The following is a 15103-nucleotide window of genomic DNA, read 5'->3' on the forward strand; positions in this document are numbered from 1 at the left end:
ACCCAGAAGTAGAATTGCTGGATCATGTGGGAATTCTGTTTTTCATTTTTTTTTAAGATCTCCACAAAATGATTTCTATATATAGTATTAATAAATGCATAAATGGATAGATCACTAGATAACAAGGAGGAATCTAGGAAGACTTCTGTTCACATAATTTAGCATTTAAAACAAAAAAAGAGAATCTTTTTTTTTCTTTTTAATCCTCACCTGAGGACATTTTTGCATGTATCTTCAGATAGAGCGAGAAGGAGAGGAGGAGGAAGAGAGAGAAACATTGATGTGAGAGAGACACATCGAGTGGTTGCTACCCACATGACCCCAACCAGGGCTGAGGACAAACTGCCACTGAGGTACATGCCCTTAGCGGGAACTGAACCCGGGACTCTCTGGTCCACGGGCTGACGTTCTTACTGCTGACCCGTACCGGCCAGGGTGAGAACCATCTTTAAAGCTAAAATTGTACTAATTTAAAAAGTGAAATCAAAGCTATAAAAGACAATTTTAAATTTTAGTGGGTTGAAATCTGTTGTTTAATTATTTGTAACTTTGTGACGTGCAGGAGGAAAGTAGTCTGTTAAATATATATATCTAGGTTTAAACTTTTCAGAACTCACATTTTCCATATTACTTAGCTTTATACCTTCACAACATGCATAGAAATAGGGAGGTAGGACACTAGAACTATATAGAACTTTGTCTAGCTGAAAATATATAAATAAAATGTTACGAAAATTATAAGGGAGTTTTTACAAGTTTAAAATTAATTTTGGTGAGAGGAAGAGATGACTGTTACAAATAAAGCTGCATTAAGAAAAGCAGTGTGGCCGGTGTGGCTCAGTGGTTGAGCGATGACCCATGCACTAAGGTTGCTGGTTTGATTCCCAGTCAGGGCACATGCCCAGGTTGTGGGCCTGATCCCTAGTGGGGGGCATGCAGGAGGCGACCAGTTAATGTTCTCTCTCATCGATGTTTCCACCTCTCCCTCTTCCTTCCTCTCTCTCTCTAACATAGCAATAAAAATAAAAAAAGAAAAGCTCAGTGTGTCTTATATGAGTACATAGGGCCTCATGACAATTAATCTTCGATACCCCCAAATGAGCTATGTATGTGTTGTTTCTTGTACCCTTTTCTTGGGGGGAGGGGCAGTATTAAATGGAGGTGAAATTTTAAAAATTAATGTCTTATTTAATTTATTTCTACATTGAATGGTTGACCGAGAGTTTATTATTATTTTTTTATCTTCATCTGAGGACATTTTTTCATTTTTTGTTCAGATAGAGTGGGCGAGAGAGAGAGAGCAAAACATCGACGTGAAAGGGACACATCAAGTGGCTGCCACCCACAAGACCAACCTGGGCCGGGGACAAACTGCAATCGAGGTGCATGCCCATAGCGGGAACCAAACCCGTTCTCTCCAGACTGCAGGCTGACGCTCTAACTGCTGAGCCAAACTGTCCAGGGCTAACCAAGAGTTTAAAACCTAGCCTTGAGATTATTCCTTAAACTGACAATTTGAAGAAATTTTTTTCTTTCTTTTTTTTGTTGTTAATCCTCACCCAAGGATACTTTTCCATTTATTTTATTTTATTTTATTTTATTTTTTATTTATTTTTTTAATCCTCACTCGAGGGCATTTTTCCATTTTTTGTTCAGATAGAACAGGAGGGAGAAGGGGGGGGGGCATCGACGTGAGAGGGACACATCGAGTGGTTGCCACCCTTACAACCCAACCAGGGCCGGGGACAAACTACAACTGAGGTACATGCCCTTCGCAGGAACCGAACCCACATCTCTCTGGTCCGCGGGCTGATGCTCTAACCGCCTAGCCAAACCGGCCAGGGCCCATTGATTTTATTTTTAAAGAATCTTTTTAAAAATATGTTTTTCTTGCTTTTTAGAGAGAGGAAGGGAGAAAGAGAAATAGAAACATCAATTAGAGAGGAACAATTTGTTGGCTGCCTCCTGCATGCCCCCTACTGGGGAATGAGCCCCAAACCCGGGCATAAGCCTGGATTGGAATTGAACCTTCTACCTCTTGATGCATTGGTTGGTGCTCAACCACTGAGCCACACCAGCCAGGCCCATTGATTTTTAGAGAGAGTGGAAGGGAGGGAGGGAGAGAGAGAGAGAGAAGCATCCCTGTGAGAGAGACACATCGACTGGTTGCTTCCCACATGACCTCAAGTGGGGCCGGGGATCAAACCTGCAACTCAGGTACATGCGCTTGATTGGGAATTGAACCCGTGACTCTTCAGTCCTCAGGCCGATGCTCCAGCTGCTTTAAAAAGAGATTAAAGTAGCCCTGGCCAGCCCTGGCCAGTTTGGCTCAGCGGTTAGAGCATCAGCCCGCGGACCAGAGAGTCCTGGGTTCAGTTCCTGATAAGGGCACGTACCTCAGTTGCAGTTTGCCCCGGCCCTGGTTGGGGTCTTGTGGGTGGTGACCACTCGATGTGTCTCTGTCACATCAATGTTTCTTTCTCTCTTCCTCTTTCTCTCCCTCCCACTCTATCTGAAGAGATAAATGCAAAAGAAAAAAGAAAAAAAAAGTAGCCCTGGCCAATTTGACTCAGCAGTTAGAACATTGGTCCAGGGACCGAAGGGCCATGGGTTCAATCCCTGGCCCCGGTTGGAATGCAACCAGTTGATGTGTCTCTTTCACGTCGATGTTTCTTTCTCTCTCTCCGCCCCCCCCCCCCCCATCTGAACAAAAAATGGAGAAATATCCTCGGGTGAGGATTAAAAAAAAAGTCAACTGAAATTTTAAATGAGATATAGCAGGTCCTTGAACAGTGTTTTTATTATAACATTAATGAGATTCCACAAGAACTACTTTTGTTTATCAATTAGCCTATAGTAAAATTGGGTTCATTATACAGCATTTTGCTTAATGTTGTAGAACCCGCTGGTGACATTAAATGAAAACTTAATGTACTAGTTCATAGAGGCTTCCTCTAAAGCTAAGAAAAAAGATTTAGAACAGTAAGAAATTAGAGTTGCCTCTTAGTGGGTTTAAGCTTTACATTAAGTTTAGTCAAATAAATACTAACCTACCCATCTTTTGTTGGAGGAAGGAAAAAAGGGATAAAAAGTTTAAACCTAAACCTATGTTTCAAATCATTCTCTAAGTTAACAAGCAAAGGCTGATAAATAAGCAAAGAAGTCTATAAATGACTTTTCATTTTCAATTAAGGGGAAAAAAATGGAGAAATATTATTGCCAGTACCTTTTATAAACCGAAAGTGATTGAACATTCATTTAATAATTAGTGATCCTTAACTCTGAATTTCTGGCAATGAAGATTGGGTTTTTTGTTTCAGAAAACTGTTTCCTACAGGGTAATCACTTAAAACTGCTATACATTCATATATGGAACGTGGCTTTTATATAGTTTTTATTTTGCCTTTTTTTTTTTTTTTTTTTTTTTTTATCCTCACCCGAGGACATTTTTCCATATTTTGTTCAGATAGAGTGGGAGGTAGAGAGAGAGAGAAACATCGACGTGAAGGGACACATCGAGTGGCTGCCACCCGCACGACCAGCCAGGGCCGGGGACAAACTGCAACCAAAGCACGTGCCCTTAGCGGGAACCGAACCCGGGTCTCTCCGGACCGCAGGCCAACGCTCTAACCGCTGAGCCAAACCGGCCAGGGCTATTTTGCCTTTTGATGAATAAATGTGTCGTTCACCTTTGTGGCTGTACTTTTAGGTTCTTAGTCATATGGTTTTTATAAAGATATCTATATTCATCTTTAAGACTTTCTGATACAACCCTCTGACTTCTAGTACAGACTGAGGTGGCTGTGCAGCCGTCACACTGTTTCTTCCCGTTGTACTCCAGGGGTAATCCCGCTTTTCCTTTTGCACTATTTTTTTAACCCATGTGTTTTTTATTTCTGGAACAAATTTTGCAGAAATTGTTTCAGACCTGGAAAATCCTTCATGGAAAACACGTGGAGAATGCCTGTGCTTTGCACTCGCACGCCAGTGTTCTCCTTGCTGGCCCTCGGCCCTTCCCAGGGAAGGCTCCGGGCTACAGCTCAGGGCAGGCGGACTTACACTTCTTTTCCCATTCTCCTCTCTGTTCCTTCTGGCGTACTTGTTAGATGCCATCTGAGGATTGCCGTCCACAGCGTACCCGGCTGACCCTGGTTTGGACAGATAGTTCACCTTCAGGATTTAGTAGAAAAAGATGACGCTGGCACCACAGGACTGGTGGTTCCGTGATAGCATCCGGGACCGAGGTTCCTCTCTCTTCTGTCCTGAGGTGTGGCTTCCACCCTATTCCATGGTAGCTGCTGTACCTCCAGGCATCCCATAAGCATTCCAAGCAGGAAGAAGAGGGAAGGACAGAAGGACAAAGGGACATGCCAGCCATGCTTGTCCCCTTAAAACAAATTCCTGGAAACCTTACACAATCCACTTAACATGTCATTGGCAGAACTGAATTTCACCGCTGCTCCGCCTGCAGGAGTCTTGGATGTGTAGTTATAGCTGGCACGTTGCCCTCATGAACAGGACAGGGTTCTTTTCTTACTGGAGAAAGGGAGAATGAAGATTGGGCAGTTAACTACAATACTGTCATAGATGAGCAGTATTACATTTCTTGGACCTTCTCTCATTTCTCTTTACTTACTGCCAAGTATTCTCTCTTTTTGTCTTTCTGCTTTGTTACAGGAAATTTTATTGATTTTCCTTCCTAGATCTATAATTCTATCTGCAGGCATGTTCATTATTTAGTATATCTTTTGCACTTCAATTTTTAGCAGTTCATCTTTTCTACTTTCTTCTTTTTAAAGATATTTTTTTATTGATTTTTTTTTTTAGAGAAAGAAGAAGGGAGAGAGAGATAGAAACATCTATGTGAGAGAGAAACATCAATCGGCCGCCCCCTGAACATGCCCCAGTGGGGATCGAGCCCGTAGCCCGAGCATGTGTCCTGACCAGGAATCCAGCCGGGACCTCTCAGTCCATGGGATGATGCTCAATCCACTAAGCCACACCGGCCGGGCTACTTTCTTATTTTTATATCAAATCTTATTTCTTTATATCTTTTATTGTGGTAAATTTACATAACAAAATTTAGTATTTTGGCCCTGGCTGGTGTGGCTCAGTGGATAGAACCTCGGCCCTCACACTGAAGGGTTTCAGGTTTGATCCCTGGTTGGGGCGAGTGCAGGAGGCAACCCATCGATGTATTTCTGCCCCCCTTTTCCTTTCCCTTTGACCACACTCTCTAAAAATCAGTGGAAAAGATATCCTCTGGTGAGGATGAACAACAACAAAAATTAAGTCGTTTGATCTTTTTTTTTTTTTTTATCCTCACACAGGACATTTTTTGATATTTTGTTCAGATAGAGTAGGAGGGAGAGAGAGAAACATCAACGTGAAAGGGACACATCGAGTGGCTGCCACCCACACGACCCAACCAGGGCCGGGGACAAACCGCAACCGAGGTACGTGCCCTTAGCGGGAACCGAACCCAGGTCTCTCTGGACCGCAGGCCAACGCTCTATCCGCTGAGCCAAACCGGCCAGGGCAGTAGTTTGATCATTTTAAGTACACAGTTCAGTGGCATTAATAAGTACATTCATATCGTGTACTTAACCATCACCACCATCCATCTCCAGAACCCTTCATCTTCCCAAGCAGAAACCCCGTACCCAGTCAACAATAACTCCTCATTCCTCTCCTCCCAGGCCCAGGCACCCACTCTTCTTTTTGTGCCTGTGAATTTGGCTGCTGGACTTAACCTCCTGTAAGTGGAATCATTCCTTATTTCAGTTAGCTCCGTGTTTTCAAAGTTCATCCGTGTTGTAGCATGTATCAGAATTTTCTTCCTGAATAATATTTTGTTGTATGTTTATACCCATTTTGTTTATTCGTACATTGATAGACACTTGAGTTGCTTCTACCTTTTGGCTTTGTGAATAAAGTACTATGAACATGGGTGTATAAATATTAGTTAGATTCCCCGTTTTTATTTCTTTTCGTTATATGCCCAGAAGTGGAATTGCTGTATCATATGGTACTTTTCTGTTTAATTTTCTGAAGAACTGCCATATTTTCCACAGTGGCTTCACCATTTTACTTTCCAACCAGTACTGCATAAAGTTCCAATTTCTCCACATCCTCACCAATACTTGTTACTTTATGTGCTTTAGATAATAGCATTCCAAGGGGTATGAAGTGATAGCTTGTCATTTTGATTTACATTTCCATAATGATTAGTGATGTTGAACATCTTTTCATGTGGTTATTAGCCATCTGTCTATCTTCTTTGGAGAACTGTCTATTCAAGTTCTTTGCCCATTTTTTAATTGGATTGCTTGTTTTTTGTTATTGAATTGTAGAAGTTGTTTTTATTCTGGATATTAACCCCTCATCTGTATTTGCAAATATTTTGTTCCATCCATGATTTGCCTTTTTCCTCTGTTGATAGTGTCCTTTGGTGCACAAAAGTTGTTGTTTTTTGTTTGTTTGTTTATTGATTTTAGAGAGAGAGAAAGGGAAAAGTGAGAGAGAGAAACATTGATTGGCTGCCTCCTGCACTCCTCCTACTGGAGACGGAGCCCACAACTTAGGCATGTGCTCTGATCGGGAATCGAACCAGCAACCTCTGGATACATGAGGTGGGCACCCAACCAACTGAACCACACTGGCCAGGGGTCAGAAGCTTTTAATTTTGATAAAGTCTAAGTTGTCTTTTTTTTTTTTTTAACCTATAATTTTGGTGTCATATCCAAGGAATCATTGCCAAATCCAATGTTATGAAGCTGGTCTCGTTTTTTTGTTTTTCTTCTAAGTATTTTATAGTATTAGTTGTTACATTTAGGTCTTCAATTCATTGTGAGTTAATTTTTGTTGTTGTTGTTAATCCTCACCTGAGGATATTTTTTCATTGACTTTTAGAGAGAGTGGAAAGGAGGGAGGGAGAGAGAGAGATAATCATAGAAGTGAGAAAGAGATCAATTGGTTGCCTCCCACACGACCCCTACCAGGGCCAGGACTCGAACCTGCAACCCTTCAGTCCACAGGCTGATGCTCTAACCACTGAGCAAAACTGGCTGGGGCCATTGTGAGTTAATTTTTGTATGTGGTCTTTTTTATATGATAGCACTTTGATTCTTTAGTTCATTTCAGGTTTAAATTGGTGATACTCTGATTTAATCATTCCTTCTTCATTTTCAGCTTCAAAGATTCTAAAATGAGAAATTTCTCTTCCATCTGTCCTTTGGTTATTTAGTGAGTGGTTATTCAATGGAAAAGGCAGGATAAAAGCTTTATTCTTTCCCCATATTTAAGGTTTCAAAATAGTGGTTTGGTTCTTTAGCATCTTCCTGTGGTGGCCAAGTAGTTTTTGCATTTAATGTCATGTACTTATGGTTTACATAGATTTGATATACTTTAATCTATTATAGTTATTGTTTTTATTGATGCTTAAATTGTCTGTAATGGTCGATGGGAGCTGCTTTAAGTTGGCCCTTGAGTATTTTTTTTGTTAAATATGTTTTTAATTATTTTTTAGAGAGAGATAGAAACATCAGTGTGAGAGAGAAACACCCATCTTCCCCCATCGGTGATTGAGCCTGCAACCTGGGCATGTGCCTTGACTAGAAATCAAACTAGGACCTAATCCACTGAGCTACACTGGCTGGGCGGCCCTTGAGTCTTTTATCAAGACTGGTTGTCCTATTTTTTTTTTTAATCCTCACCTAGAGATGAGTTTTTCATTGAATTTAGAAAGAAGAAGAGATGTGAAAAAAACATCGATCAATTGCCTCTAGTGTGCACTTTAAACAGGGCTCGAACCCAAAACCTAGGTATGTGCCCTGACCAGGAATCGAACCGGTGACATCTTGTTACATGGGTCAACACTCAATCACTGAACCACACTGGCTGGGCTATTTTAAAATTTTAAAAAATTTTACAGTAGCCTATTAAGCATACTTATTTAGTCTTTTAAATAGTTCCCTTTCGTTTTGGAGATTTGAATTTTCTTATTTGTTTTGCCTCTTCCACAGTTATTTTTAAGCATTTGGGGATTTTTTTGGTTTTGGTTAATCCTCACCTGAGGATATTTTTCCATTGATTTTTTTTTTTAGATAGAGAGGGAATGGGAGAGAGAGAGAAACATCGGTGTGAGAGAGACACATTGATTGATTGCCTCCAGCACAACCCTGACCAGGGCCTGGGATCAAACCTGCGACCCTTGGGTCCTTGGGCCGATGCACTAAACGCTGAGCCAAACCAGCCAGGACTGTTTTTATATTTTCTGTGGATGCTTTCTGTTTGCTTTTTATTGGTAACCTTAATGTATTATGGCTAAGGTCAGTTTTGCTTCTGAATATTTAACATATTTCAGTCTATACTGGGTAGTGGCAGAGAATGGAATTTTTTTGTTTTCTTTTTCTAATACTTCACCATTTTTAGCTTGGAAGCAGAGAGAAAAAGGCAGAAAGGTCACTGTGGAATTGTGCGGCCTTGTAGTGGCTGCAATTAAAGGTGCCAGGTCAAGAAACATCTTCTGTTTATAAGTCTTCTCCTACCTCTTACTTATGTTAATGTGGATCATCTGAATTCTGTTGAATTTCTTTTTTTTTTCCTGTGTGGATGTGAGGGGCATAGATGTCATGGTTGTAGTTTAATAAAATTTGCTAGGCAGCAAACTAGTGCTTTTAGGAAGAACAAAGAAGACAGTGAGAACTTGGGCAAACAGTTCTTTCTAAGCCCTAAAATATATCACTTTTATTCATCCATACAGAAAACAAGCATGAGGCCAAGAGGAGGCGCACAGAGAGAGTTAGGAGAGAGAAGATAAATTCTACAGGAAATAAGGATTTAGAAAACAGAAAGAGGTCTCGAAGTAACAGCCATTCAGATCATATCAGACGAGGAAGAGGAAGACCTAAAAGTGCATCTGCCAAAAAGCATGAGGAAGAAAGAGGTATGAATAAATCCAAGCAGTTTGTCTCCAATACTACGTTTTTCTCAGGTCTTAATTAGATAGCAGTGAAGGAAGTGTTTGGTAGGCATTGAACTCCTGGACTTAAAATCACCACTCATATTTTAGTTTGAAAGCATTTCTTTTAAGGATTGTTTAAACAAAAAAACCCAGAAATGTAATTCTTATTGGAAAACTAAAGGCTTAAATTAGGTAATAAGCACCTTGCTGTGAATTGGTGATAGTGGAGTGCAGAAGATAATGTGTATGTGACCTCCAGGAGAAGCCTGTTCAGGTGGTTGTACTTTTTTTTTTAAGATAAATCTGGGTTCTGTTAAGTCTTATTTCAAATCGTTATGCTATGAGTTTTAAACCCTACTATGGAAGTACTGCTCACTGTGAAGGTCTGAGTTGCTGAGGCGTGCTCCTCCCTTGAGGCAGCCGCGGGCAGGCGCGCCTCTCGGTCCAGAGCACACTTAACTTCTCCTTGCAGGTCTCGTTCTTCTGGATAAGTAGTGCCCACCAGTAACTTGTGTTTTTTTATTTTATTGTAAAATAACTTATTGATTTGAGAGAGAGAAACATGGATTTGTTGTTCCACTTATTTATGCACTCAGGGTTGTTCTTGTATGTGCCCTGACTGGGGATCAAACCTGCAGTCCTGGCGCATCGGGTCCACGCTGCAGCCAGCTGGCTTGTTTTAACCATTAATTAAAATGTGAGCTTCTCTTTTTCTTTGATTTATACATCTTTAAAAAAAAAACTTTTTATCATGGAAAATGTCAATGATTACACAAGAGTAGAGAGAATAGTGTAGTGAATACCCATATGCCCATAAACATCTTTTTTAAATTGAGGCTTTTAAGCTAGTAGTTAATGGAGAAAAGGGATAGTTGCTCTTTATACTTCTTTAAAAACCTCTCAAAATAACTTCATCTTCAATGAAATGCTTTCATAATTTCTTATTATATTTGTGAGTTATGCTCTGCCTTTTCAGGTATTCCGTCTTAGGTATGCAGGTATTTGAGCATAAATTAAATTTCTCATAAATTAAATTAGACATTGAGAATTTTTTACCTGATTACCACTTTTCTCTGCTTTTATTTGAATAAAATTACTGCTCTTAGGGAAAATGACTTCACTAATATAGCTGTTCTTAACTACTGTCAAATATTTACTGTTGTGTGGCTAAAGGAATAAGATTTATATTGTTTGACTGTGCTCTATGAAGACTGTACTTAGATACTCATTAGTTCCTTGGGTAATTTTACTGCTTTTTCTCTTCTGTTGCGCTGTTCCTCCAGAGAGTTTATTTCCTTAATTCGAATGTGTTGCTTTTAACAGTGGGATGATCGGAAAAATTTATACTAAAGACTGTTTCAGGAAGGAAACTAGGTAAAGAAATGTCAACAGAAAAAAGAAGAGAGGAAAACACTGCTTGGCCCAGAAAACAACATTCTTTTCAGTTGAAGTAAAGGGCTCTAACCAAAGACGGAGAAGGAGTGCTTCTGGTGAGGTGGGCGATGAGGAAGCAGATGGGCACGTCCCCGCCAGGAGTGAGGGCGGTGTCGGGCGAGGACTCTGCGGGTTCGAACTTCCAGTTCATGTTAACTCCAAGAAAGAAGCATTTATTTGGCTCTACATTTTTTTCAAGTATCTTCAGTTTATTATAAAAAAAGTTTTAAAGTTATTTCTAAAGTAAAGTATGTTTTAATTTATTTGCTTTTAATACAGACAGGAAAGTGCTCAAAGTCACTTTTAGAATAAACAAATCTCTTCATGTAGACCCAGGGGTGGGGGGGCTGGTCAGTAAGCGTTTTCTGTAAAGAGCCAGATGAATATTTTAGCTCTTTGGGCCTTCCAGTCTCTGTCACAGTGACTCTGCTCTGTCATCACAGCTGGGAAACAGCCATAGACAATATGTAAATGAGTGGGCGAGGCTGTGTTCCAGTTAAACTTTATTTATTTATTTATTTTATCCTCACCCAAGGACATTTTTTCATTTTTTTGTTGTTCCGATAGAGTGGGAGGGGGAGAGAGGTAGAGAGAGAGAGAAACATTGACGTGAAAGGGACACATCGAGTGGCTGCCACCCACATGACCAACCAGGGCCGGGGACAAACTGCAACCGAGGTACGTGCCCTTAACGGGAACCGAACCCGGGTCTCTCGGGACCGCAGGCCGATGCTCTAACCACTGAGAAAAACCGGCCAGGGTTAAAAAATTTTTTTCTTTATTGATCTTTAGAGAGAGAGGTAGAGAGAGATAGAAACATTGATGAGAGAGAACATAAATTGGCTGCCTCCAGCACACCCCCGACTGGAGATTTGGCCCACAACCTGGGCCTGGGCCCCGACCGGGAATCCAACTGGCAACCTCATGGGTTGATGCTCAACTACTGAGCCACACCAGCCGGGCATCCAGTTAAACTTTAGAAAAAAACAGGTGGTTGGCCCCTAGGCTGTATTTTTTTTTAATCCTCCCCCAGGATATTTTTCTGTTTATTTTCAGATAGTGTGGGAGAGAGAGAGAGAGAAAGAGAGAGAGAAACCAGGGTCGGGGACCGAACCACAACCAAGGCATGTGCCCTTGACTGGAATTGAACCCAAGACTCTTTGGTCTGAGGGCTGACGCTCTAACCGCTGATCCAAACTGGCCAGGGCATGAAGTATCTATATATTTTGGAATAGACTTCTTTGACATGCTTCTTAGTATTAAGTAGCTATTTATTTTTTATTGATTTTTTTTTTAGAGAAAGAAACATCGCTGTGAGAGAGAGCCATTGATCGGCTGCCTCCTGCACCCCTCCCCCCACCAGGGATCAGCCCACAACTCAGGTATGTGCCCTGACCAGGAATCTAACCAGAACCTCTCAGTCCATGGGAGGATGCTCAATCCACTGAGCCACACCAGCCAGGCAAAATTTACCATTGTTTTATAAAGACAACCTGACAGTGTGCTGAAACACATTTTTAATTGACTTTCTTGATTTCTATATTTAAAAAATGAATAGGAAGAAGAAAGAATAGAAAACGTGTTAGGTATCCAGATAACAACATATCTTTATAAAAATCATAAAAAACCATTAAATGTAGCAATTTTTTTAAAATTTAAGATAAGTTTTTATTTTATATGTGGGGAGCATGGGAGTATGATTACTCTGGACATTAGTAATATAGTGGCATCTTTGACTAAAATATTTTGGGCAATTCTGAATATCTTATTAGTGAACATACAGAATTCTGTAGACTTCACAAATCCTAGTAAAAGGGTATTTTCAAAAATGGTAAAATCATGAGAACAAGGGATGGGAGCAGCAAAATTCTGGAAAATGGTAACTACTTCAGCACCTCTGAACCCTAAACTGTAAGCTCCTTCGGGGAAGCTCAGAAAGACACCGATTTTATTACCCAACTGCCTTAAGACGAGGGATTTGTCACCAGTTACTTCTGAAAGTGTAGAGATGAAAGTGAAGCTAAAAACTATATTGTTTGAAAGACTTTTTATTTATTTTTATTTATTTAATTTTTTTTTAATCCTCACCTGAGGATGTTCTTTCCATTTTTTGTTCAGATAGAGCGGGAGGGAGAGAGACAGAGAGAAACATCGATGTGAAAGGGACACATCGAGCGGCTACCACCTGCATGACCCAACCAGGGCCGGGGACAAACTGCAACCGAGGTACGTGCCCTTAATGGGAACTGAACCCGGGTCTCTCTGGACCGCAGGCCGACACTTTAACCGCTGAGCCGAACCGACCAGGGCTGAAAGACTTTTTAAAAATATCCTGTTAAGGCTGTTTATATTGTCCTCCCCTCTCTCCTAGTTCATCCTTTGAAAAAAATGAGACAGAAGAGTCTCTGGTCGAGGGACACTAGGCTCCGTTGAGGGCAGGAGCACTGTGTTCAGAGCAGGATGATTAGGTGAGCACTGGAGGTGGTGAATGCTGAGTTCCGCAGGGCAGCTTGTATCTTCCAGGCAAGAGATCAGAAGTCTGTTCTCTAGGGACCCTGAAGAGCCCAAGAGAAAAGGGCTAAAATAAAGACATTTTCATTAAGGATTGCACAAAGAAATGGCCCAGTCAGGCTCCGCATGTGTGCAGGTGGTCCCTCTACTAAGTATGAGCATATTACAAAGAATCACCCAGATGTAATGGAAGAAAGCATCTAGTATGAAAGGCTAAGACCAAGTCAACAGGGAAGGAAAAAAATGGATAAAACAAGTTTTTGCAGGGAAGAGAAAAATGAAGACTATCATATGTATTCTTAGTAAGAGAACATATTGTAGTCATAAAACAAGAACAAGATGACATTTAAAAGGAAATTGCAGCCATGGCCGGTTTGGCTCAACGGTTGAAACGTCGCCCGCAGACCAGAGAGTCCTAGGTTCAGGTCCTTCTGGGGGCACGTGCCTCGGTTGTGGTTCGTCTCTGGCCCTGGTTGGGGTTGTGCGGGTGGCAGCCAGTCGATGTGTCTCTCTCACATCAATGTTTTCCTCTCTCTCTCTCTTCCCTCTTTCCCTCTCACTCTATCTGAAGATAAATGCAATAAAGTGTCCTCGGGTGAGGATTAAAAAATAAAAGGAAATTGCAGATGTCAGAAAGTTCCTGGGAAATGAACTTTAAAATATGAACATATAGCCCAGCAGGTGTGGCTCAGTGGATTAAGCCTCATCCCATGGACTGAGAGGTCCCAGTTTGATTCCCATTCAGGGCACATGTTGAGGTTGCAGGCTTGATCCCCAGGAGGAGACGTGCAGGAGGCAGCCAGTCATTGTTTCTTTCTCACATTGATGTTTCTATCTCTTTCTCCCTTCTTCTCTCTAAAAAATTAATTAGAACATATTTTTAAAAAATGAATATATATATATGAATATATATATATATATAATGATTTGCAGAAATGAAAATCTGTAACAGAAGGCTTGTAGACAAAATTGAAGAAATGTACCAATATGCAGAGCAATAGGAAAAGAGATGAAAAAGTAGAGTGGAAAGGTAAAAAATTCAGAGGACCAGTTTGAAGTCAACATCTATAAATAATTTACACTGCAGAAAATGAACATAGAAGACGAAGGAGAAGAAAGTCATCAGTGAAATAATTCAATAAGTTTTCCCAAACCTGAAGAACTTCAAGTTTCCATATTGAAGTGGCCCACCAAATTCCCAGCGGATGGTTAAAAGTAGAGATTCTACCAAAGCCTATTATCATAAATCATATCTCTTTGGTTCAAGTGTCCAGAGAAAAAAAGACAAAATAGTCAAAATGTTATTAGAATCAACACAGTGGAACAAACTACTGATACATGAACAGCATCATTGAATTTTAAGAACATGTTGTACAAAAGAAGCTAGACACCAAACAGTGCATCCTATACAATGCCATTTATATGAAGTTCAAGAACAGGCAAAATGAACCTGTGGTGATATACTCGAACACCATTGCTGGTGGGATGGGAGGGACTGCAGGGAGAGGCGCATGAGGGCATTTCTGTATCTTGATTGTGGTGTGGTGTGGGCTACTTGAGTGTATGTTTGTCAAAATTTCTTCAATTTTACACGTAAAGGCCTATGTATCTCACTGTAAATTTAGCAATATTTTTTTAAAAACTATAAAAAAGGGTATTGGGTTTTCTTAATAGTGGCACTGGTTGATGGAAGACAGTTTTTGCTTTCACAGTGCTGAGAGGACATGCACGGGTCTTTTGTCACCCACACTGTAAGCTAGTGTGAAGTAGACTGAAGACGTGCTCGACGTTCAGGGTCTCAGAAGTTTGCTGTCTGTACTCCTTTTCTCAGGAAGCTACTGCAAGGTACATGCCATCAAAATGAAGAAGTGACCCAAGAAAGTGTCCTGGGATGTGGGACACAGGGTCCAGCTTGAGAGAAGGATGAGTCTCCAGCGTGATGCTGGAGAAGAGATCTCGAGATGACAGTCGTGCCATCAGCGGGCCTAGAATGTAGCCGTTTCAGATTGGGGCAGGCACAAGACCTGCAGAGATTTCTTCAGGAGGAAAAGTCGATATAATTCCTAATGCGTATAAACAGTCTGAACATTTTATACAACTAGGAGAGAGTTTGGTTCAATTAGTAATGAAAATTAAGCGGATGTAAAAAGAGAATCTTTTCAGGGAAGTCAGTGTATATGAAAAGTGAAATCA

The 15103-nt window shown here is 40.8% G+C and overlaps 1 protein-coding gene across 1 annotated transcript in view; it reads left to right on the forward strand.

Moving 5' to 3' along the window:
• Window positions 1–15103, forward strand: part of LOC118639475 (UPF0547 protein C16orf87) — a 33191-nt gene that overhangs the window by 16084 nt on the left and 2004 nt on the right. Inside the window, exon 3 of the mRNA XM_036275923.1 lies at window positions 8765–8947. Coding sequence (XP_036131816.1) covers window positions 8765–8947 — 183 coding nt within the window. The remainder of the gene's footprint in view (window positions 1–8764; window positions 8948–15103) is intronic.

Source organism: Molossus molossus, unplaced genomic scaffold (genome assembly GCF_014108415.1).
Source record: "Molossus molossus isolate mMolMol1 unplaced genomic scaffold, mMolMol1.p scaffold_m16_p_21, whole genome shotgun sequence".
Lineage (NCBI taxonomy): Eukaryota > Metazoa > Chordata > Mammalia > Chiroptera > Molossidae > Molossus > Molossus molossus.